The 25517-nt window shown below is 38.7% G+C and overlaps 1 protein-coding gene across 4 annotated transcripts in view; it reads left to right on the top strand.

The window, feature by feature from the left end:
• Positions 1–12282: 12282 nt before the first annotated feature.
• The window catches only part of LOC149081475 (uncharacterized), a 67307-nt gene continuing 54072 nt past the window's right edge, over positions 12283–25517 (top strand). For 2 of the 4 annotated variants that reach the window (XM_089238400.1, XM_089238398.1), the window contains exons 1-2: positions 12284–12517; positions 17835–17954. In XM_089238400.1, the coding sequence (XP_089094526.1) occupies positions 12379–12517; positions 17835–17954 (259 nt within the window). In that variant the 5' untranslated portion in view covers positions 12284–12378. Of the gene's footprint in view, positions 12518–17834; positions 17955–25517 lie in introns of all 4 variants that reach the window. The other 2 variants (XM_089238397.1, XM_089238399.1) reach the window with 2 other exon arrangements.

Raw genomic sequence — 25517 nt, 5'->3', positions numbered from 1 at the left:
AGTTTCAGAATCAATAAAAACAGTCTTAGAATTTATGGAAACACAGATTTCATGAAATTTCACAATTAATGAAAATTCACATTTGATCAAAAATATTTTCAGAATCCATTAATTTCATATCCATTATCCAATTTCAGAATTAATGAAAATTCGTATTTTATGAAAAAATAATTTCAGAATTAATGGAAATTCATATTTTATGGAAAAAATAATTTCAGAATTAATGGGAATTCATGTTTTATGAAAAAATAATTTCAGAATTAATGGAAATTCATATTTTATGAAAAAATAATTTCAGAATTAATGGAAATTCATATTTTATGAAAAAATAATTTCAGAATTAATGGGAATTCCTTTTAATGGCTGGAAATTCTCAGAATTAATGAAAACTCCTATTCAATGGGGGGGGGGGGGGAATCTCAGAATATATTATTAAAAATTCATATTTAATGAAAAGATTTGAAAACAATGAAATTTAATATTCGATGAAAAAACCATTTCAGAAAATCAATTAAAATAGTCTTAGAATTTATGGTAAAACATATTTCATGAAATTTCACAATTAATAAAAATTCACATTTGATCAGAAAATGACTTCAGAATCCATTAGAAAATTTCAGAATTAATGAAAATTCATATTTTATGAAAAAATACATCCAGAATCCATAAGAAAAATTCAAAATTAATGAAAAGGTGATTCCAGAATCCATAAAGAAATTTCAAAATGAATGAAAATGCATATTTAATGCAAAAATAATATCAGAACTAATGGAAACTCCTACTTAATGGGAAAATCTCAGAATACATTATTAAAAATTCATATTTGATGAAAATATGTTAAAACAATGAAAATTAATATTTGATTGAAAAAGAATTTCATAATCAATAAAAAAATAGTTTCATAATCAATAAAATATAGTTTCATAATCAATAAAAAAATAGTTTCATAATCAATAAAAAAATAGTTTCATAATCAATAAAAAAATAGTTTCATAATCAATAAAAAAATAGTTTCATAATTAATAAAATATAGTCTTAGAATTTATGGAAGCACAGATTTCATGAAATTTCTGAATTAATGAAAATTCATATTTGATGAAAGAACAATTTCATACTCAATAAAAAAATAATTTCAGAATTAAAAAAAAATTAGAATTTAAAGAAACTCATATCTCATGAAATTCCATAACTAATGATAATTCATATTTTCTGGAAAAAATAATTTCAGAATCCATAAGAAAATTTCAGAATTAAGGAAAATTGATGGAGATAAAAATTCTCAAATTCAAAATTTATAGAAAAAAAATTTGTAATACAGTGTAAATTAATATTTGACTAAAATATGATTTCAGAATCAATGAAAATTTATATTTTATAAATAAAAAATAATTTCAGAATGAATTTATTACGAAATATTGCATAATATGAAATAAGTAATTATGAATTAATTATGAATTTGGTTAAAATAGCATTCAAAAGGTATTTTCTTTCGATGCATTAGTATTTTTTTCAACGAAATATGAAGATTTCGGTGAGGCGTACGCCTCAGGCCCTGCATATGAGCGGAACGATAGGATAGAACCAGTCCAGGCCGAATGGGTACAAAACCTGTGCAGCCATGCCAGGTGGACCTGTACGTGAGCCAACGCAGGATTCCGGCCGATCTCATGCGAGCTCTCATGAGCAACGGACTCTGAACATTCATGAATTCGATGTGGCTGGATTCGAGTACATAATTCACGCTGACCCCTTAACATGTCACCCCTCGCAAGAGTCGCCTTACAAAAGTTAAACTCGTGCCCTACACTTACACATCTTCTTCCCCAAATTTTCGCCACATAGAGACAGACCTACAACGATACAATTATTCAGTCATTACTAGGGCGAGGATTTTTATGCTCAAAACACTTCTAAAAAATGCTCTATAAAATATGAATTTATGCTCTTAATAAAACTGTAAATATGCTCTATAAAACGAAAAATATGTCCTGAAATTTTATTCATTCCTATCTCAAATAACATTAGCTTCAGCAAAATGATATGATAATGAGAAGTGTTGATGCTATATAAACTATTTTGAACCCTTACTTATTGCGTGTAAATTCTTCGTTTTACTAACTTTATCCGAGTCAAAATTTCCCTCAAAAATTTCTCATTTATGCAAGTTTTTTACTCCAAATTCAGCACATTAATTTTGAGTAATTAATGTGCTGCCATCTAAAGGTATCTATAGGTAAAAATACCTACCCAAGTGGTATATTTAGCTTTAGAAAAGCACATACAATTAAATAAATAAGTAAATAAGTCTTTTTTATTCAATAAAAACTCAAAATTTCCTACAAACGCTAAAAAATCCCTCCCCCCCAAATCAAGCAATTTTAGCCAATTTCTCCCGCGAGTTACCATCACCGACACCGATTCAGATGATTAATCTATTTACAGCCACACACCAGTGTCTTGAAGGGCTAGTATTTTTATGCTCTAACAACTCAATGTCATTGCTGATTGGTTGAAAAAACTCGAATTTCAGGATTTTCAACGACGTTCCATTTTTTTAGTGCATAAAAATCCTAACCCTCAGAGCTCTCGTCAGAAGCGGGAACCGCAAAAGCCAGTTTGAAGCGGAATTGGAATAACGAGGGAAAAATTTTACTTTATATCGAAAACCATGAAATACGCAAAATATGCCATAAATTTTTGAAAATATGCTCCGAAGCCCTAATCATTACACCTCACTCATAGTCAGAAAAATCGATGGCAGATGGTAGCACACTACACATAGCAAGCATTGCACAGAAACAAACTTTGCGCGAAGGTTCACAACACGAACATTCCACCATGTGTCAATTCGTTAGAAGTTCCGCCAAGGAATATAGACGAGGTGCATTTATGGTTTAGTAGTAGTAGCTTCTTCCCCCATATTGTGTGCCCCTTCCGCGTCTGATATAATTTTGGACTAAGCTTCGCAGGGTTCCGTGATGTTTTATGTACCTAGTTCGATTGTTATCATTTTCTGTTACTTGTTTCTCTATATTTTTCTCGCTTTTCATTTCTCCTGTTCCTTTGATTAACCGGCCGGACTGGCGTTTTTACCGGCACCACCGCGTCCTCCGCGGCGTTAATGCGGCACTCAAGCATTAATGCTTATCGCTAATGCGACAGAGCCTGGTCGCATTCGGTTTGTTCAGTTCAGTTGGCACTTGGGCTTCATGGATTTTTTCTTTTGGTCTGCTATGAGCTCTGAATGATCCCTACCTTATCTCAACAGATAGCGTATGAAGCCATGGCATGGTTTGTTGTTAATCCGATTGAAGTTAACCAGAATCATAATTAGTGTGCTGGGATCCCGATCGCCACTGTAGTAGCGACCCATACCCCCTTCCGTCTGTTTTCGCCATCTGCATAGCGAGTTCGCATGAAGCATTTAACGTTTGTGCACACTGAATTACTTTCCTTTCGAAAGTTGGCGCCCGTTAGGGCATTGCATTTGCATGCCAGTTCATTCTGGTATTCAACGCTTAATCGTTTTATGCCGGATAGCGTGGATAAGCGATTTCCTGTGATCTCTATCGATATTATCAAGTGTTTTTCTCGTGTCCTTGAAATCGAAGCTTTCTCCGTGTCTGACGAACTCAGTAGGTGAAGGGTTGCCCGAGTAGCATGGTGGTAAGATGCTCGTCTAACCACCGTGAAGGTTGTTGTCAGGGTCCCGGGTTCGAACCCAAGGGAGGATATAGATATTTTCCCTAACGAATTCGAGGCGACCACCGATAGACAGCGCCTTCACTTCCAACCCATCTCACTAATAGCAGTAAATTGCGATATGGCCAGAGTTGGTGTTTGGTGAAGGGTGGGGGTTTAAAAACGGAATCTTCCATAGGCCAGCAGTACATTGTACTGTTATCGTGTGTGCAGATTGTATATTACAATTATTATTTATAATCCGATTGAAGTTATAAGTTCCTGTGAGAACTGTTTTGCTTTGAACATTATGTTCAAAACGAAGATTATTGGAGACAAGGTACAAAATAACACGAATTAAAGTTAACAATTTTTTTTAAAAAGTCATACAAATTTAAAAATATGTGTAGTCTTTTAAATTTTATCAGAGAATAGTCGCAGAAGCAGGTGGTATATGCATACGAATTTTGAACAATAATTCGGGTTAAATTTGGCAACGGAAGTTATTTATGTTTATATTTTATTTTGTTTTTAAAGTATCACCGACAGATGACACTTTCTCATCTTGGTTTACATCGTCAAACTACAGTCGAATTCCGTTTTAGCGAATATCATTACAGCGAAAAAATCTCGTTTAAACTGTTTTAATCCCCCAGATAAGTTTACATAGGCCATAGGGACATTTTTAAATAACCTGGAATTCTTTTCTAACGAAATTTCGTTATAACGAAGTGATTTCTACGGTTTCTTTGAGTTCGTTATAACGGGATTCAACTGTATTAGCATATCAGACATGACTTTATGAATCGATTGTACAACATTTTACCTAGAATTTATTTACCTTTCGTTAAATGTCATCAATATTTGAACTGTTTTTGTTTTTGCTAATAATGTAAAATCAGAATTCGGAACGAATTCTTGTCAAAATTTTCAACCTTATTGTACATTTTTTTGGATTTTTACAAATTTGAAGGACAAGACTTTATGAAAATAAAAATATATCGAGACTATTGAATCCAATCAAATGGACAATTTTAAAGTACTTTCAAACTCGGTTATAACGGGATCGAAGATTCTGCGATATTTTGTCGTTATAAACGATGTAGACGTTTTCGAGACATTGTTTTGACCAAAAAATATAATCAGATGTAATCAAATAATGTCCACAAAGCTATTTTTTTGTATTTTATTAATTGTTCCATTATTCTTAGAGGGTTACCATATTTGAACGAGAAACATACGGGATATTCGGATGATAGATAACGTACACCCCTGATTCTTTTCGGAAATGCTGCTGATTGTCAGCGAAGGTGCCAAATATTGCTTATAAGTATCCCTTCACGACAAATATAGTACGTACTGCAATATCCATCTGAAATGAAAGGAAAGCGACCAGTACAACAGTATCAGTAGTAAAATGCCTGGCCATATTTTCTTGATAAAAATATGAAAAATCAGGATGAATATGTGATCATTATCGTCAAAAATTTGTCAAAGTTAACATTTATGGGGGAAAAAATATCAAAGGTAAGTGAATATGTCATTTATAGTCAAACTACGAAAAGTGTGTAAAGTTGCAAATTATAGCCAAAAAGTTGCCAAAGGCAAGTAAAGATAAACTATCGCTAAGATTGCTGAAAAATCGCCAATCGCGGGAAATAGAGGGCTACTGCAAGTCGCAATGGCTCAAAATGTGGTTCCACTCAAAGGTTATGAGTCTGGAAAATATGTGGGATGAGTATATTAATTTATAAAAATTATATTTATAAGAATGATTATAATTGGTGTCATAATTGTCAGAGAATATAATTTATAAGTGACTGAAATAATTTCATTCCGATTTCAGTTAAGAATAAAAAGTAATCTTCCTTTACTGTACGGGACATTTTATTATTTATATTTACAATAATAATAAAAGAATAAATAATTTCAAATCGGGGAGACTAAAATTACGGGAATGTTCTTGAAATACGTGTCATGTGGTATACACATGACGTATACATATCCGGCCCGCGCGAGCTGCAGGTATATCGCATACTCGGCCCTTGGACTGAAAGAACTGTGCACTCCTGATTTGTAATATGCAGGGTGTCCCATCAAGACCGCTCAAAATCTGCAGGAGGAGCCAGATTCCTCGCTTGGAATACATAAAAAATGTCCAAAGAACTGTGCCTGTAACGACCCATAGTTTTCGAGAAAAATGCGAGAGAAAAGTATGACGTCATATCCGGTGGTGGAACGTGTGCAGTCAGCCATTCCACAGCTTCGCGCATGCATGGCTTGATATGGGCGGTGGACATTTTGAACACCTTCCTATGCTAATACCGATGTTCATATTTCGAATAAAGTTTCCTCCCCCCCCCCCTTGCACCGGATATGACGTCATTCTTTCCTTTCGCATTTTTCTCGAAAACTATGGGTCGTACAGGCACAGTTCTCTGAGCATTTTGTATGTATTCTAAGCGAAGAATCTGGCTGTGCCGAATTTTGGCGGTCTTGATGGCACACCCGGTATATTTCACGAAAAATAACTATTGAAACAGGAAAATGTTTGAGATTGATATTTACAGCCGCAATTCACCGAAACACAAATTATAAATCATGCAAATCTCACCTTCGTTTCCATTTGTAGTAAAGATTATGAATTGAAGCAGGCAGGGCCGCAACTAGGGTCTCGTGCCCCGGCCGCTAGACTCAAGGGGGCGCAAATTTTATTCTGAAACCTCTCCTTCAACATTACAAGGGGGCGTCAAAATGCCCGCTTGCCCCGGGTGACGAAGCATCTGGTTGCAGCCCTGGAAGCAGGGATATCTTCAACCTTTTTCAGACGTCGCAGAAAAAATTGAACTTTCCACGAAGGACGCGGGCGGGCCACCAATCTATGGCTGTACGGTTAAACCTTTTTTTTTTTTTTTTTTTTTTTTTTTTTAAGCGAGTGATTGGCGACCGAGATCCCACGGGTCCATCTGCAGATGGATTGGTGGGGATGGAGTGCGGTGTTGGCATGGACGGGCGCGGGCTCCCGGAAGGGGACGGACGTTTGGTTCCGTTCTGTTGCTCCTTTGAGCGATGAGTGGCGGACGGGGGTGTTCTCTCGTGGACTGGGGGAGCCGAGTGCCTCGGAATGTTTTTGCTGGGTCGGAGATCTGGCGGGCGGTCCACCTGTACTCCTTCTTGACCATTGGAGGTTTCCGGGAGCTTCCCGGAGTGTGGCTGCTTGGAATGGAGTGGGGTCCCGGCGGGACGGACCCGGTGGCTTGCGAGTCGGGGGATGTTCGCCGGGCCCGGATGTCAGGAGAGTTCTTCCAGCATGGCCCAGCCGCAAGGTAATCCACTTATATCCCGCAAGGGACAGAGCGGGGGCCATGTTTGGTGTTATGTTATGTTATGTTAAACCTTTTGAGAATCGGCTTGATCTTGAGACTATTGGGTTGGATCAGCACCTCCTAGAGATAGAAGGCCTCTGCGGTCTACTTGTGAAGTCAGTAAATCGTCCATTTTCCCTCGGAATATTCAGGGGAAAAACTCCCTACTCCTGCCAGTATCATCGTTGTGCGGAAAAGGAATGATCACGGGCTCAGAATTGGCGATTTTTATGCCCCACATCCAATCACTATGCGGTATTTGAGAGCCAATCAGGAAGATTCTACGCCAAAATAAGAAGAAACGAAATAGGATGTGTTTCAAAATGTGGCAAACTTGCTAGGTAGTCTAAATGACGTTTATGGCAAACAGTGCATAGGCCTTCTATCTGTAGGAGGTGCTGGTTGGATCGTATGGTATAACTATACTTTGATTGAGTGGCTTCTCAGTAATATTTTTCAAAGTGGTTTTTCTTGCTGGTTTCATGAATTTTCTACTAATTTCGTCAACAATCTTGGTGTTGAACCCCCTGTCTTTAGAAATTGCTCTGATGGTTCAAAGTTCACGGTGTTTCGATCTGAGCAGAAGTTAAATGCTCTCGCGACATAAATACAAAACGCTGAGAGTTTCCGTTGCATCGGATGGCAACCTAAAATGAGGTGGTAGTGAGACCGAGAAAGACTTACGATTGACCGAGGTATGAAAATATGATGTTCGTTTAGTTACTAGTACGTCTAAGAAAGGCAGTTCATTATTCGTTTCAAATTCAGCTGTGAATTGAACATGACGGTCTATATCATTCATAATGAGTACCAATTGCTTCATGTCATGTTTGGAACCGTCCAAAAGCACAAAAGTATCATCCGCATATCTCCTATAAAATGAAAAAAAGCACGACATTCAATAGCTTCCGTTTAAACTCATCTACTATATACGTATGTATCACACAAAATCGGAGAGATGGGATTTCCCATTGCTGGCCATCTGTCTGTATGTAAACCTATCATCAAAACTGAAAGCTGCTTTCAGTAAATTTTGTAATTATGTATACGATTTGGATGCCGAATTTGGCTTCTAGAAATATGTAGCCTAAATGGAATGATAGGTCTCGAAACTGTTTTGACTCAGGGTCCCTCGAATTCGTTACATCGACGTCCCTTTGAATGTACCAACTTCGCAGCATTACAATTGAATCTGGAAAGTATCTGACAGTTCTAATACACCAGTACACAGATTTCATTAGCCAGATCTCTAACGATTTTTTTTTAATGTAAAGTAATTATTTTCGAAAAGTGGTTAGTGGGCCTTAGCTCGGAGGGCCACATTTAGGTTGAAGATCTTCTGAATTATATGTAGTAAGATTTGCTGACGAAACGGGACATTTTCATAAAAAAAAGCGAGGAAAGGAAAAATTTCGGGAAAATACTGGGGAAAGTCGGAAAATACGCGTGATGATTCCAAACTCGGTTATAACGTTACTGAAGATTCCACAAAAAAAGCTTTGTCGTTATAAAGACGATGCCGCTACAACCAAGGTTGACATGACAAAGACACAATCAAATAATTGCCTGAAGTTGTGGTGTCAATGTATTTGGGGGTTGACTATATCTGATCGAGAAGAATATAGGAAAGTAGTTCATAAGAAACGCGACATTGTCAGTTCTTGCAAAAATATTTCCAGCTGTCGTCAAAACTGTCAAATATTTTTTTACAAAATACAAATGATACAAAGGCAACAACAGACAAAACGCTCAAAGTGGTTGAAAAAAAAATCCTATAAAAAATATGGATGTCACATGTATCTAAAACACAGAATCCAAAATAAGAGAAATTATTAATAAATAAACTAATAATTATGATAATATACGGGGTGATTATTTGATTTCTCTGCCGCATTTTACTGGTGAGCAGTTGATCCTGGAGTCATTTTTCCAATTTGGAAAAGGTATCCAAATAACGTGTGCAACTCTGCAACGTCATTCACGTTCTAAAGGGTTGTATGCAGTTACTGCAGTTATGAAGTTATTAAAATAAGAAAATTACCCTTTTATACGGACACGCCTATCCTCAAAAATCCAATTAGAGAGTTATTATCCGAGGATGACGTCACTCTCCGCTATCCATACAAAGGTTTTTAACAGCTGGCTGATGGGAAGATATATTATGGAAAGAGAGAAAAAATTCAACTGTGTGCCCCTGCGGGGAATTGAACCAACACCACCTATAGAACAAGGCCTCCGCACGAAGCTCGTGACGGCACTGCCGACGAAAAGCCAATTCACCTATTGCCATTGGATATAGCAGGCATTAACATTTTTTTGCAGTATATCCAATGGCAATACGAGAAATGGCTTTCTTCATTGACGTCACAAGAGCTTCGTGCGGAGACCTTGTTCTATAGGTGTGGTGTTGGTTCAATTCCCCGCAGGGGCACACAGTTGAATTTTTTTTCTCTTTCCAAAATATATCTTCGCATCAGTCAGCTGTTAAAAAACATTTTATAGAAAGTTGTTTCCCTGTTTCACCTGAGGAAAAATAATAATACCCCCAATCCTAAGTACAATATTCGCAGACATAGTTAAATTTAAATATCGGGGAGAAGTCGGAAAAAAAAAACCAGCTTAAATTGGAGAAAGAAGCATTGCTCGTTAATTTATGCTGTTATTTTCCAAATTCCTTCTATTTTTGGAATTAAAATATCTCAGCAAATCGCAATTGGAAACGTGTATTATTATTATTTTTTTTGGGCTTCAGCAGAGACAGAGCAACAACTTTCCAATAAGGATTTTGGGCCTAGGTTATCCGTAAAAGTAATATTTCAATATTTATACAACTTCTTGGGATATATAAAGACGTATCTGAGGTCCACACGTTGATTTTATATTTTTCCCTGGTTGCAAGTATACGTATGGGATCAGTTGTATTACTGTAAATTTCGGTGCCAACTGTTAGCTATGCACCCTGTACATCATGCAAACACCAAACATGGCCCCCGCTCTGTCCCTTGTGGGATATAAGCAGGCTACCTTGCGGTTGGGCCATGCTGGAAAAAAGAAAAAGCCCCGCCAGCTACCAAGACCACGGGCCGTCCTCCAACCCACGCAATTCATGATGTACGTTCCTGTACATCATGAATGAACACAAAAATTTGGGGGTTCCTGTATGTTCCAAAGCTATGTTAGAGTTGGTATCCACCCCTTTCTCCCGACTCTGTCGAACGGCAGGATAGCAACCAATAATTTGACGTTGAGCTTACCGTGTATATTGCATGGAGAGTTTCCAATTTCTATGAAATATTTTAAAGGTGTACGTTCACAAATGTGACCCCGTGACACCTTAAACAGAGTTTGGAGACGCATTATCAGGACTTTTAATAACATGAGCAACCCGTAGAGGACATTCGACAATCCAAAGAAGTGACCCGGTGAGCGGAGCAACGCGTTATCCAAGTGACCCACTGTACTCATAACACTCTTAGTCCATATTAATATATACAGTCGAACCCCGTTTTAACGAATACCGTTATAGCGAAAATCTCGTTTTAACGAACACTTTTCTAATCCCTCAAATAAGTTCACATGGGAACAATGCAAACAACCTGAAATTCCTTTATAACGAAGTGATTTCACCGGTCTCTTGGAGTTCGTTATAACGGGATTCGACTGTATAAATGTTCGTGAATAAACATCGATCATGAAAGACAAGTCCAACTAAAAAGATTATCGCTTTTGCTTCCATTGTTGACGTTATAGCAGAGGTATCGATACAACCACGATCATTATAACCGAGTTTAACAATGTGTACACTAAACCACTTACTATCGGAAAATCTCTCTTGTTCGTATTCGGGATATGTCAGGGTTCTGCCTGGATATGTCTCGAGACGTACGAATTTGCGTCAAGCTTCGCGACCTCTTGGGCCGAAATGACCTATTTTCTGATTTGCGCGAAATTAATGAACTTCGCTCTTCATGCCTATTGAAATGACTATGCTTTCATAATAAAATCCATGCCTTGCGGGCTGTTATGCCGTGTTCCAGGCTTCTTTGAAGCAGACGTTTCGTCAACTACTGCGGTGGCATCTTCAGTGCAGTTTTCGACAACTAAGGAGACGAAATGATTTCCTTGGATGACCGTTATCAGTGTTGCCAACAGTCAATAATTTTCCAACCTGATTCTTCATTAGAAAGAACTAGAAACCGGGCTTAAACAACCAGAATTAATTTTTAACATTATTTTGATGACCATACGTTCTCCTCTTCCTCCTAACCAGAATATGGCCCCCGTCACACTGTCTCAAAGAAGAGATAGAAGCAGGTTGCCAAAGACCTGGACCATGCTGGAAGATCACCAAACGTATCGTATTTCTCGGGACGTTCCCGTATTTCCCCGTATACTGGTTACGAAATAAAAATAACAACTAGCTGCTGGATGAGTATTTTCCCAACTAAGTCTCGAATAAAAAAATCAAGATCCAGTTTAGAAATAACCAAGTTGGCAACACTGACGCGAAAGGATCAACTTCGCCGTTGTGATGTCGAGCGAGTAATGCGTCGATGTTGGTGGAAGGTGTTAGTTGGAAAAACTACCCATACAGATGCTAGTTGTTGTTTCTAGTCTTTTTCAAAAATTTTCTGTGTATCGGTATTCTATTATTCAATCACGTGAAAATACGGGAATCTCCCGGAAAATACGTGATGTATGGTCATCAAAATAATGACTGAAATTTATTCTGGTTGTTCCAAACCCGGTCTCTAGTTTTTTTTTTATGAAGAATCTGAATTTTTTTGGCATTTGGCAACACTGATCAGTCATCCAAGGAGTTCGTTTTGTCTCCTTGCTTGTCGGAAACTGCACTGAAGATGTCCACCGCAGTAGTAGACGAAACGTCTGCCTCAAAAGCCTGGAACACGGCATATAACAGCCCGAAAGGTATGAAAACTTTAATATAAACGCATAATAACTTCAAATGGACCAAGCGCTTATTAATTTCGCAGAAATCGAATAATAGGTCATTTCGACGCAAGAGGCGACGAAGCTTAACGCAAATTCGTACGTCTCGAGACATATTCCGGCAGATGTCCGTAATCCCACGGTATCAGCATCGTATGGCGGCGGATAGCTCAAACGGTATCTCCATGAAAAGGATTTTGCATTGTCGCACAGATATTATAATATCAATAACAAAAAAAAATAAGATAACATCCTGGGTTTAAATATTATCTACCCGAAGCCAGGCGGTCTTTCTGGACGATAGGCGCGACTACTATAGGTAGTGGGTCCAGAGCAAGTGACCGCGAAACTAATACCACAATAGAATTTAGTCACGAAGACCATGTCAAAAAAACGGGACTGTTTGGTGTTTTTGTTGTTGTACTTCGCTGCGGTCGCCACAGTATGCTTCAGTGCTGTACTCACGGATGACGCCTTGTTAGAGAGTGACGTTGAATACGGACAAGAGAGATTTTCCGATAGTAAGTGGTTTAGTATATATATTGTTGAACCCCTTTATAATGACCGTGATTGTATTGATACCTCTGGTATAATGCCAACAATGGAAGCCAAAGCTATGATTTCTCATTTAAACTTGTCGTTCATGTTCGATGTTTATTGATGAATACTTATGTTCATGCGTGTTCACATTGTTTCAAATTATCTTATGTTTTAAAATCATTTTAAGATTTTAAGGTATATATACTAGCTGTTATCAGCGGTTACGCTCGCGTGGATTTGATAATCTGAAAATTGCTTGGCGATGATTTTTCCACTCTATACCATTAAAATCCCCCCATGACTCCTTTGAGGAATGAATTTTCAGAATTCCCGTTTTAGTGCGTATCCACATTATAAAATGTAATGTTGCCTAAATTTCATATTTATGGCTTTTGCGATTTCGGCTTAGTGATGATTACCTCCACATAGGTGCCAATTCACAGACGTGAAAAATCTGTAGTTTATCACGTGATGCCACATTTCGCATCTAATAAAACAAGTCACACCAATAAAAGGGGAAACCCGGACTTTTAGAATTTCAACGGGTGACCATATATCAATCCCGTTTTTTCCGGGACGCATTTTTTGCTGTCCTAATTTTTTTTAGCAATAATTGGACACTTTGCATGGTTTCGGCATCATATTTGGCGACAATTACCGATTTTTCGCACTTGAATTCTTCATTCCCCATATTCTTCCTCAGAAACCGGGGTTAGCCTGAAATTGTAAGGACCGGAGAGAAGAGTATTTTCTATTCAAACAAAACACAATTTCAGGACATTTAGGGATTTTTCTATGAAGATGCGGATAATCGGAAGAATCCGATTTACGACCGGAAGATTTTAATAAGGCTGAAAAATCGGAATGCTTCCGGGTAAATCGGAAGCATTGGTAGGCCTACCTATGCGCACGTCTGCATAAAAAAACTATTAATTCCCTCCTTGGGGGGGGGGGGTTGAATTTTTAAAATTCCCTTCTCGAGATGCGAGTCTTTACATTAGAATACAAAAACACTGACCAAATTCCATATTTTTAGTTTCAGCGGTTTCGGCTCAGCGTGATTTCTCCATATGCCCCCCCCCCCCACCCCTAGAGATTGAATTTCGAAAAAAAAAACCCTTTCTTAGTGAGTCTTTACGTCATGAAATAAAACTACTGACCAAATTTCACGAATTTTCTTTGATTAAATTCGAATTTCTGATTTACCATTGAACCCCTTAGGAGTTGAATTTGGAACAACGCGTTCTCAGTTAGTTTCTACGTCATGAAATAGAGCTTCTGATAAATTTCATTACTTTCAGTGGTTTCGATTCGGCGTGAATATCATTTTACCTTTGAATCCCTTTATGACCCCCCCCCCCCCCGCTTAATTGGGGAATTTAGAAAAGTTCCCCCTTTTTACTTAGTCTCATGATACAAAACTTCTGACCGAATTTCTTGAATACAGCTTCAGCGGTTTCGGCTAGACGAGATTTCTCTACGTAACTTTTGATCCGTCTTGAGGGTTGAATTTCGAGAGAAAAACAAAACGTTTCTTACATAGTCTTTACGTAATCAAATCTGTGATCAGATGGCAAAATGTCACATGTCACTTTTCCCAAATAATTGAGTTGTTCGCATTCTGGAGTCTCATTCGTGAAAATTATGGAAGGTGACAAAATTTCGTCCGTCTCTTTCGGTTTTTTTGAATAACCAACGGATGCAAATTGCAATAAGTCAAAAAGCCACAGTATCACATTTTTGCAAAATATTGTTTAAAAATTTGCTCTCGTGAAATTTTGAAAAAGTGACTTATTACATTTTGCCATCTGAGTATAGAAATAATATTTCTGACCAACTTCTATGAATATAACTTCAGCGGTTTCGACTCGGCGTGATTTCTCTATTTACCTTTGAACCCCCTTATGAGGGCACCCCTATTAGGGGCCGAATTTCGGAAAACCCTACTAAGTTGGTTTTTAAACTTTAAAACTGGAGTTGTGAAAACTCTGTTGCAAAAAAACCCATTGCTTTTATTGCATGTGACTTCATTCATCTACCAATAATTTCCTAATAATTCCCTAAATAATTTTTCAAATTTTTTTAATCAAAATAGTCTAGACAAAAATAGTCTTTTATTAAGACACAAATTCGAATGGAATTGGGGGATACGTGACTTCGTTTTTTTTTTAATTATATAAAATATTTATAAAAAAATTTTCAATTATATATTAAATTTTTTAAACGCAATTTTCATGATTGAAAACTGAACAGATATGACTGAAATATAATCAGAGAATGAGACTAACATATTAAAATAATGTTTACTAAGTTTTCACAGGCACAAAAAAATTCTGAATTTCCACACCTTGCGGAGATTTTGTCATACGACAGCAGACATAAAGCACGATTGAAAAGACCTAAAAATTTTCTGCACGTGCCTCGACCTGCACTGCCAGGTCTAAGAGCATTGTTTGAGAATTTACTGAATTATATAGCTCGGCTCTTGGAGACGAGATGATACTGCATGTCAGTACATTGTAAATACCATTATCTAACTGTATGCATATCATTTAATGGTGAAAGTCTCACCATGGCCCTGATAAGACTCCTTTTTTGAGAAAAAAAAATCTGATCCGTGCGACTTGACCCTCTTTTTTGGCTTATGTAGAGGATGATGTGATCCTGGTTTTCTTGTTGATGCTGCAAAATTGTAAATACATTTATACTCATTCTCACTACTCGCAATTAGTGGAATTTACTCGTAAATATTGTTTTTGTATAACTCTTTTCGCTGAAGAATGCTTTTTGAACAGAACCTAACTGCACTGGTATCGGCGTAATCTTGTATCAATTGCGAAAAAAAAATACCCCTTGGGTCTCAGGTGAACCTACGTTTTCACCCACCTCACTAGTATCTAACTATCATTGCAAAGCGCACTATTGCAGCAGGAATGGGCAGATTCATGATAAAGGGGGTTTGATGGGTTATGACTACCCATTGGAACCCCGTTTCACCAATTATGGTTTTCGGTCCTTAGTTTACCTTTGGCCCGCATGCTAAGTGCAGTTGAACTTAATTTTGCGAGGACACAGTTTGATTACGCCCTTATTATTATCAATATGACGTAATGTTCTTCTATTACTTTATTACGATATTCAGAAGCCGGTGAGCAACTTCAATCGGAAAATTATAACAGTTTTATTGTTATAAGGTTTTATTGTCGGTAGCAGCAAAAGTTCCAGTAAAATGGTTTTTCTTTGCATATAATACAACTGTAGTTCGCATCCTGATGCCATGTGGCCCGTTTGTGACCCTGGGATACTCTAAAATTGGGGTATAAATACAAAGGGGAGCTAGGAAAAGTGCTGAAAGGAGCAACACACAGAAAGAGGTGAAGAATCAGAGATTTCAAGTGAAATATCTACAGTATATATAGTGTAATAACGCCGTATACAAACATGCGATACGATAATGTATACAAATTAGCTTACTCTAAACAACGAGGGAGAAGAGGACTATCTCGTGTTGGACGATTTACTGACTCCCTGTTGTTTGCATTCTTATTCTTTTTTGTGTGATTTTAAAAAGAACGTATTCAATGACACTTGCTTTTTGCCTCCTTTTTAGGATTTCTCGGAGATGGGAAATTGCATTGTCGTTAGAAAGATTTATTGCTTGCTTTACTGTGCTTCTATTTCATTGGTACTTTTCAACAGAATTTTGCACGGATTCCCACTTTTTACACATCTCTCTAATCACATTTGAAAAGTGAGGGACTTCTCTCTCTCTTCCTCAGAAATAGATACCTTCAATATAAACTATTGCTGTTGCATGCGATGGAGATCCATCAGTTCGTCTAACGGTCAACTCCTGGCCAAGCAGAATTCATATAAAAAAACAAGCGCACATACGCGAGATTACAATGCGACATAGTTTCGTATTGTACTCACACTCAATTTTTCCAGTGAGGCACGCTGACCGGACATTTTTAGGGTAAAATATTACCTACAATTCCACATTACGTGTGCGCACAAAAGCGCAAAATCATCAGCTTCGTTGTGGAAACGTGACAATGAATAAACAAAGCGCAAAATTTTTGCTCGTAATGCGAGTCATCGCACGTTAATCGAATCATTTTTTTTTTTTTCAAAGTTTTTGTTCGCTCGTTATGCGAATTGCTCACTAACCGAACCGCTCGTTGACCGATGTTCCACTGCAATTCGATTTCATATGTATTCAATGTTACGTCCTTCATCGTGTTTTCATATATGATATGGAGTTGCTCTTTTTTTCCCCCCATTGGCTTTCCGGGCCTGATAAATAAATGTATTGGTCGAATCGAACCGCTGGCTTTAAAGTTTTTCCACCTATCGCATAGAAAACTTAAGTACAGTATTTTGTGTCTACCTCCACAACTTTCATTCATTGCAATCATTATTATTATCCTTAATAGTTATGCTAAATTTTCTGTGAAATATACCGGGTGCACAGCTAATACTTCCCTTCTCAAATTAAAGGGGAGTCGTTGATCCTGAAGGCATACTTCCAATTCGAAAAAAAAAAATTGTCCAAATAACGTGTAGAACTTGGATACGCCATTCATGTTGCAAGGGGTTGTATAGTTATTAAAATATGAAGATGAACTATATTTATAACGACAGCCATACTCACGAATACCCATTTAGTAAGTTGCTGCCGTGTCTTTCGTGAAGCCAATAAAAAAGTTCCACTTTTGTAAGTGCAATATTCGCTGAGATATTCCAATGAAAAAGACAGAGAAAAATAGAGATAAAAAAAACCAGCATAGACGTGGTAGAAAAAGTGTTTTCCGTTGGTTTATATATGCTGTTCCCCCCCCCCCCCCAGATTTTTGAATTAGAATGTCTCAGTACATATCGCCTTTAAAAAACGTGAATTTTTTTCGGCCTCCGAAGAGAGAAGGAAACAACTTTATCATGGGGGTTCTTGGAAACAGGGTGTCCGTATAAAAAGTCGATTTCTTTTGTTTTAATAACCATCCATTCCCTTGCAATATAAATGACGTATCCGAGTACTACAAGTCATTTGGATATTTTTTCCTCATTGCATGCATGCCTGTAGGATCAACGGTTCGCCGGTAATTAGCGGTGCGAGGTGCTAGCTATGCATTCACCCTGTATGGTCTATAATATCGTGATTGCCAGTAAAAAGCCAATAGCCGTCTTCTTGGCATCCCCCCCGTTTCTTGTATAATATAATGATGAATAAAAAAAATATATATCAAGTTAAAAAAAAAAAAATCATAATATGTATACTTATTTTTGAAATGTTCACAGAATGCCGATGCAAGAACGGGACGTGCGTTCAAGTCAGTAGGTGGAAATGGGAATGCGTCTGTCCACCAGGATACGGCTTTTACATCAGGGAAGGCATACCAGGTGACGGGATCTGCAAACGTAAGTTTTGGTGTTTTTTTCCATAAAGAAAATAGCAATAGTCTGTTAGGGGGGCCATTCAAGTATGACGTAAGCAGATTTTCAGCCATTTTTGACCCCCCCCCCGTCAGCAAAAATCAGCAAAGCACTGACCTCCCTTCCCCCCCCCCCCCCCCCGCCAGCAAAATTTCGTCAGCAGCTTAGAATATTTGATATCTTCAAAGAGGGGTGGTTGATGATGTAAGAAACCTTAAAACCTCCCCCCCCCCTTGTCATTAAAAGTCAGCAAATCGGAAACCCCTCCCCCCCCCCCTCGATGCGGACGTAGTACTTGAATGACCCCTTAACCCCTCTTCGCTTACAAGAAATTTGGATGATCACTATTTGGTGAATGGGCGATAAATATGGTAACCTTGCCAAACCCAACCGCACGTTAGAAAAACGAGAAGAAGGAGAAAGAAAAAGTAGAAAAAACGGAAGGGGAAAAAAACAGTATTAACCGGTAAGTACAGATAACAGAGATAAAAGATAAAAGAGTAGGTATACGAAGTAGATTTCTGTTCTCACCCACTTACCCTACCTGCTATCGTTCGCTCTTATGTGTATAATCTATATAGTATGAAGATACATCATATTTGGGGGGTGGGGACACAAATAATTGTATAGAAATTGAATGTTACAAAAATTACAAAAGGTTACAGAAATGACGTGAGGTTACAACAAAGCCTCGCGATGATGAGGAGAGAGGAAAGAAAACATAGAGAGAGAGAGAGAGAGCTTGTTTGAATTTATTCCACAGGTGTTTGGACACAATATTACGTTCATGATCGTAAAGTGGTTAAATACAGTAACAGCCCTCTGAACGGTCACCCCTATTTTACGGGCTAAATAATAATAATATAATAAATGTATGCGTTTCAAACCCATGATTAACGGTCACCCATCTTTTAATGATGAATCCCCTTCCCGCGGTGTCAGCAAAAGATTGTTTTACCGTTTTACACAGAATACGCAATAATAACTGTCTAATAACAAATATACGATACAATAAATCATCTCAATGAAATTTAAGACGGCCTTCGCTGATCCTCTGAATATCAAATTATAAAGTTTGCGAACAAATTTATATAAAAAACTTTGCAGTATCGACCGTACTGATGTTGCACTTCACGAGAGTTAGAAAAAGAAATGGTGCCCGGATGCCCGAGAAACTTCATCATCTAGTATGCTGCCATCTATTAACAATATAATCAAACTTTGGAAAAATAATTTTTAACTTGTATATTAAATCACACACAACGCCCCAGCGCATATATAAGGTAAACATACTTAATTATCTTTTTTTTTTAAATGTAAATCACTTATTTGCGATAAAAATGTTCTATATATATATATTTTTTAAATTATTAATTAATTAATTAATCGTCACACACATGAGAAAGGAGGCGTGTAAATTCCTGCAAACAATTCCTACAACACACTACTACATAAAACCGAAACACTCACGGAGACCTTATTTTGAATGCCTTTGCTATAACGACCTCAAGTTTACGAGATCACGCTTTGTTTGATCATTTTTGTCGCACCACGGTCATTTTCTGCACACAAGGGCTAATTAGACCGGGACCTACAATTTATTGCCGATTCCGAACGGCAGGCTTGTTTTTTATACTCATCGAGAGGTTGGTGCGCTAACCCCTCGATGGGGGAACTCCCTGCGGTAGCAATTTTTATCACGCTTTGTGCTAGTGCAATTCTTGTTATCAAAACGCTGATACCGCAATCGCTGCTGTACGCAAATTTGAGACTTTGAAGGGGTTTTGAGAAGGTCCAATGAATGTTAACCGCTTTACGATCAGGGTCGAAATATTGCGTCCAAATGCCAGTGGAATGAATTCAATCCAGCTGACTATTTCTTCAACCCCTTTTTTTTCCTCATCGTGAAGCTTATTCTAACCCTATGAAATAAAGTTGTGTGCTTGTTCACCCCCGTGTTCTCTCGCCAGCTATTTCCCTCCTCGTTCCTTACGGCATTCCCCTCTCTCTATACATTATGTATCTTTCTCAGAACTAATCCTATTATATACTGTACAATGTACAGTGGACATGGAAGTGAGAAAGAAAATATGTAGGTGATTGATGACCACTCACGCCCAAATGAGACAACTTTCTCCCTTGACTTCCTAGGGGGTTGATTCATGTAGAAAATCATCTATTTACTGAACAAACGGAATATGTATATATATATATATATTCTATGGAACAATTCATTAGAGAACATTGAGCACGATACAATCAGGATTTACATAGGATAAAAATGAAAAAGTAATGAAATATGCACCCAGTGACCAAAAAATTAGGAACACCCTGCTGTTATCGTGTGGGACCTCCTCTGGCTTTGATGACAGCAGATATTTTTCTAGGCACGGGTTCTACAAGTTTCGGATACTGTTGAGGAGGAATACTAGCCCATGCTAACGAAATGACAGCTCTTAATCCCCTCACATCAGGTCATGTTTCGGAGCTTCTAACAGACCTTTCAACCTCGTGTTCAATTGGGATGAGATCGGGTGACTGGGGGGGGGGGGGCATTGAAGCAATTGAAACTCTGAATTATATTCCTCAAACTAATCTGAGATAATTCTAACGCCGTGGGAGGGCGCATTGTCCTGCTGGAAATAGCCATCATAATAAGAAAACATTATGACCATAAACGAATGCACGTAGTCAGCAACGATGTGGAGGAAGCCACTGGGATTAGCGATATTTCCAATAGAGATAAGGGACCAAAAATCATGTTCATTACAGGGCATGGCCCTTTTGTTGTCAACTTGCGAAGGTTGAAGGTGGTACCGTCAGGCGGATGCGGCCAGATATGCACGAAAATGCACTACGCAACAGCCCCCGCACCCGCATTTTAACGCACCAGCCGGGAGATGGATCGTAGCTTGGTCAAAGAAAATCCTGGACAAACCGGAGCTGACGAGAAAATTGACAGATCTTGTTACATTCCTGAAGAACAACCCAGAAAAAAGCCAGGTATATGGGTCCAGAGAGACAGAAAGCCGAACAGATGCAACAAGAACCGACACCGCTAAGGCGATCGACGAGACTATCTATCAGTCGCCGATACACGGAGATATCTACCGCCACGTCGGAGTCGACCAGCGAATTTGAAGTTGAGAACCCACGTGAAGAGAAAATCTCGAAAATGGGGAAAGAGGCAGAGGCCCACTAACTGGACCGCAGGGAAAAGAGGGACGGTGCCGATCAGTTAGCCCAATAAAAGAGTTGACAAGCCCACACGACATAAACAGCGAAAGAGTACGAGGCCCCATCGCCAGCTTAAACCACACGGTGAAAAAGGAAAACAGGCTAAAAGCCCACTAGTTGCACAAGAAAAGAGGCCAAGAACTCACAGCTTGCTCGACATTAATATTTTCGTATTTTATTTTCTTATTATTTTATTATTACTTGTTTTTAATTATTATTTTCTCTTCCTACCATTTATTTATTTTTTCTTATTTTATAATTATTATTTTCTTCTCTTTTTGTACTACTATGATTTTCTCTGTTTTTTCTTCTCTTCCTGTTCCCTCGTTTATCCGGCTGGACTGCCAGCTGGAGTTTTTCCCGGCACGACCACGCCCTCCAGTGTACAGAGCTTCTATCGCTGGTATGACAGAGCCTGGTCGTACTCGGTTCGTTTAGTTTGGTTTAGTCAAATTAAAGGTCGCCGGCTGTTAAAACCAATCCGTTTCAAGATCCGTCACGTAGAGCGTACCGATATGCTTTGGGATGATCCTGAGTTGTATTGCGCTGCAATTTGTTGCGTTGTATCTCTTCTGTGGCTGCACACAATGAGTGTCAGTCGCCTGGCACCTATTTCGTTCACAAGCGATTTCCGCTCCAAGTCTTTTGGATTAGCTGCCATTATTTTTGAAGACTCGAGATACCGTTGTACGAGAAAAGCCAAGAAGAAGGTTAGTGGCTTCCGTGATACTGAAACTGCCCCTTTTGGCACCCACAATCACGCCGCTTTCAAAGTCACTCAAATCTGTTGTTTTCCTCCTGAACAGGCAAACAGCAACGTTTACTGGTTACTTTGACCAGGAAGAAAGCGTTTTATCAGCAAATCCGGCTAATCACGTCAGCGCATGTGCTGCACGGACGAGTCAAAGTTTGATTGAAGGGTTTTCCTGATTTTTTGGCCACCGAGTGTATATATATACACACCAAAAAATTAAGATTAAACGCACCAATTTACAGTAATAAACTATGTATATTTTCATCTGGATGCTGTAATTCAGATGTAGAGGGTAGCTCCGAGAGAGGAAAGGCTTCCTGTATAGATTTTCCCTACTTCTGGATTATTGTGATCATTGGATGCTGTATGGAAATTCATGATCTAGATTATGAAGTGGTACATTCGGAGTCATTGGAATCGTCAGTCCTGTTAATTTGACACCTGAATTTTGTTTCGCATGTTTCAAGATGTTTCACAACTTTTATCAAGCGATTTACATTCATGTGTCTTCTGATAATGCGTGGTTTCCAGATTGTCAGCTTGACCTGGTGACAAAAACAAGTAATTTAAAGTGGGAATATGTGGTCTTGAGGCACTTTGAGATGAAATGGAAATTGTTTTCTCTTCTTCGCAGAGAGCGGCTGACACTCCTATTTTGAATCTTGAATCATGCCAGATAGGAAGGGAATAGCCCGTATTCTGTGATGTTTCTGGGCCATGGCAATTAGTGACTACTGTCGAAAACGTCATCTTGCGATTTGTAGCGACTTGGTAGCTGACAATGATGGCCATCATATGGAACATAGTTTTGCTGAAATAAAATTTGTGCCAGTAAAAAGTGTGTCCAAATGTATACTTGATTAATAAAAAGCTCTTTGGTGGCGATATTTGGATTTTTTTTTCCACTAAAAGAAATCCCTTTCTCTTTATTAAATCATCCACAAAATTTCACAATTTTCTGATGATTGGTTTTTGGTTGTAGGCAGCATTGAAATAGGGTTCTCCAAATTATATGCGCCTTGTATATTTGATGATCCGCTTACTGTGACGAAACATATGCGAAGTGGATGTCAACTCACAATTGCACCTCGAAACTTCAACCTACTAGGCTGAGTTGATTAAGGCAGAGTTTCCCCACCTGGAAATGGCGATTATTCAAGGCCGAAAGCGGAGAAGCATTCATCTCTAAATTTTGACAAGGCTGGTTGGTGGCATTTTTCAAACAGAACCACCAACATTCTGGTTGAAGGAAATCGCCTAACATGCTGAGAATACACACATAATAAGAAATCATAGACTTGGTTCCGCGTAATTTTATGGACGTTGAAGCAGCAGATTCGCTCTCTCTCTCTCTCTCTCTCTCTCTCACACACACACACACACACGCACACGCACACGCACACACACACACACACACACACACACACACACACAGGGTTTTCTGTCTCTTCCACATTATGTTAGTGCCATCACGTCTTTACTCATTCCGGACATCTTCGAGGCGGATAGTCAACACGATCAATTCCTTGACATGTTTTCCCCGCACAGGATGTCGCAATACGAAGGTGCCAAATCAGTGGTAAAAAGAAAAGGAAATAATTGCAGAAAAATTTGGAAATATCATTTTGACACTGAAATTTCAACTGTGAAATGTTGTTAGGTTGGAATAAATTTGAGAAGAAACTGCAATTTTTTATTCATGGCATTTAGCTGGGAAAGCAACCAGACAAACTATGAAAAGGTGGGGTTTTTTTATGGCAAAAGGAGAGCTGCATATTCCAGGGTAAACGTTTAACCATTATTTACAAATCTGCGAGTTTTCTAGATCATTTGAATTGTGCGGGTTATACACCGGAGAATCACCCTTGGTGCAGCCTGTGACACTGCAGCAGACCTTTACGTTGACCCTCGAACAGAAACAAGCTCTTCACTCCTGACTTTGATGATTAAATTACGAACAACAGTCTGGATAAATGCCTTACACCAATCAGGGAAAGATTGTAGCTACGGAAAAGTTAAAAGTCACTACACTCATGTCCATAAATTGAGGATAATGCCAGCTCCGGCAAATAAAGGTTCAGAAACAAAACAAACGTTACTTATTCATAAATCCCATTTATTAAACAAAAGATAAAGAACAAAAACGATGGTGTATGTATGATACCATTCATAAAAACTACGATTTTTGCTCCCTGGAGCAATTTTAAAAAAATATCTCCTTTACAAAAACTTACTATTACATGGTTGGTTTGATGATTAATACATTGTATGTCTCCCATGCGATGAAATACAGTCCGTACAACGCCTAGGCATGCTGAGAATCAAACTATCGATCTGATCTTGGGGAAGATCACTCCACTCAGCAAGCAATGCACTCCGGTACACATGTAGGAGGTGGTTGACGGGCTGCAACTCGTCGGCCAAGCATGTCCCACACATGCTCTATCGGATTCAAGTCAGGTGAGAATGCTGGCCATTCCATGCGGGTTATATCCTCAGATTCAAGGCATTCGTTCACGATGTTTGCTCGGTGAGGACGGGCGTTGTCATCCATAAACACAAATTCTGCGCCCATGGCACCCCTAAACAAACGTACATGTTGTTCCAGAATGATGTCCTGATAAATTTGGGCTTTCATGGTTCCGGTTTGAACATGCAGATCTGTTCTGGAACCCAGTATAATTCTACCCCAAACGAGCAATGCTGCACCACCGTAACGGTGTCGTTCAATGATGTTGTCTTGGTGGTAACGGGTACCTGGCGTTCTCCATATGAAAGTCCGACGTGAATCAGACTGCAAGCTAAACCTGGACTCGTCGGAAAACATCACACAAGCCCACTGTGACGATGTCCACATTGCATGTTCTCTACTCCAGGCTAATCGCTGCCAACAGTGAGTTGCCGTGAGCGGAACACATCTGACAGGCCTGCGAGCATATAGACCAATATTTCCCAAACGTCTGTACAGGGTTTGCCTTGAAACTGTGGTACCCGTGGCTGCAGATAGCTGACGAGACAGGTCGGCTGCTGTGCTCCGTCTGCTTCTTTTGGCAGTTACTGCCAAATACCGGTCTTCATTCGGCGTTGTAACTCGGAGGCGACCTGTATTGTAACGTCTACTGACATTTCCGTTATCTTGGAATCGTTGCCAAAGCCTAGAGATGACACTTTGGTCAATTCCAAGTTCCTCGGATACTTCCATCTGAGTATGCCCACATTCCATGCTGCCGATAATTCTACCATGTAAAAAATGATCCGCACGCGTCCTCTGTGCCATAACTGTTCGCTTATGGCACTGAGCGCCTTACAGAACTCTTGTGAACAATTTTACTTTTTCGCCACCATTCCTTATATACCCCCCCCCCCTCCCTTACACTCTCGTCACTGTGACGTACTATCGGCATCATCTGGTGGCTTCCTGAAATTCGCATATCATTCTTGCAGAAGTGTGTGATAATTCTACAGGTGAAATTTTTACTTTAGATTTCGATTTCCGTGTGATTCTGAATTATCTTTAATTTATGGACATGAGTGTAAATTACAATCACCGGATAAGC

Source organism: Pholcus phalangioides, unplaced genomic scaffold, assembly GCF_987345545.1.
Source record: "Pholcus phalangioides strain wild (caught in Gottingen) unplaced genomic scaffold, Ppha-v1.0 ptg000010l_1, whole genome shotgun sequence".
NCBI classification, from domain to species: domain Eukaryota; kingdom Metazoa; phylum Arthropoda; class Arachnida; order Araneae; family Pholcidae; genus Pholcus; species Pholcus phalangioides.
Note: the sequence above shows the minus strand (reverse complement) of the source record. Positions and strands in the feature narration are given on the sequence as shown.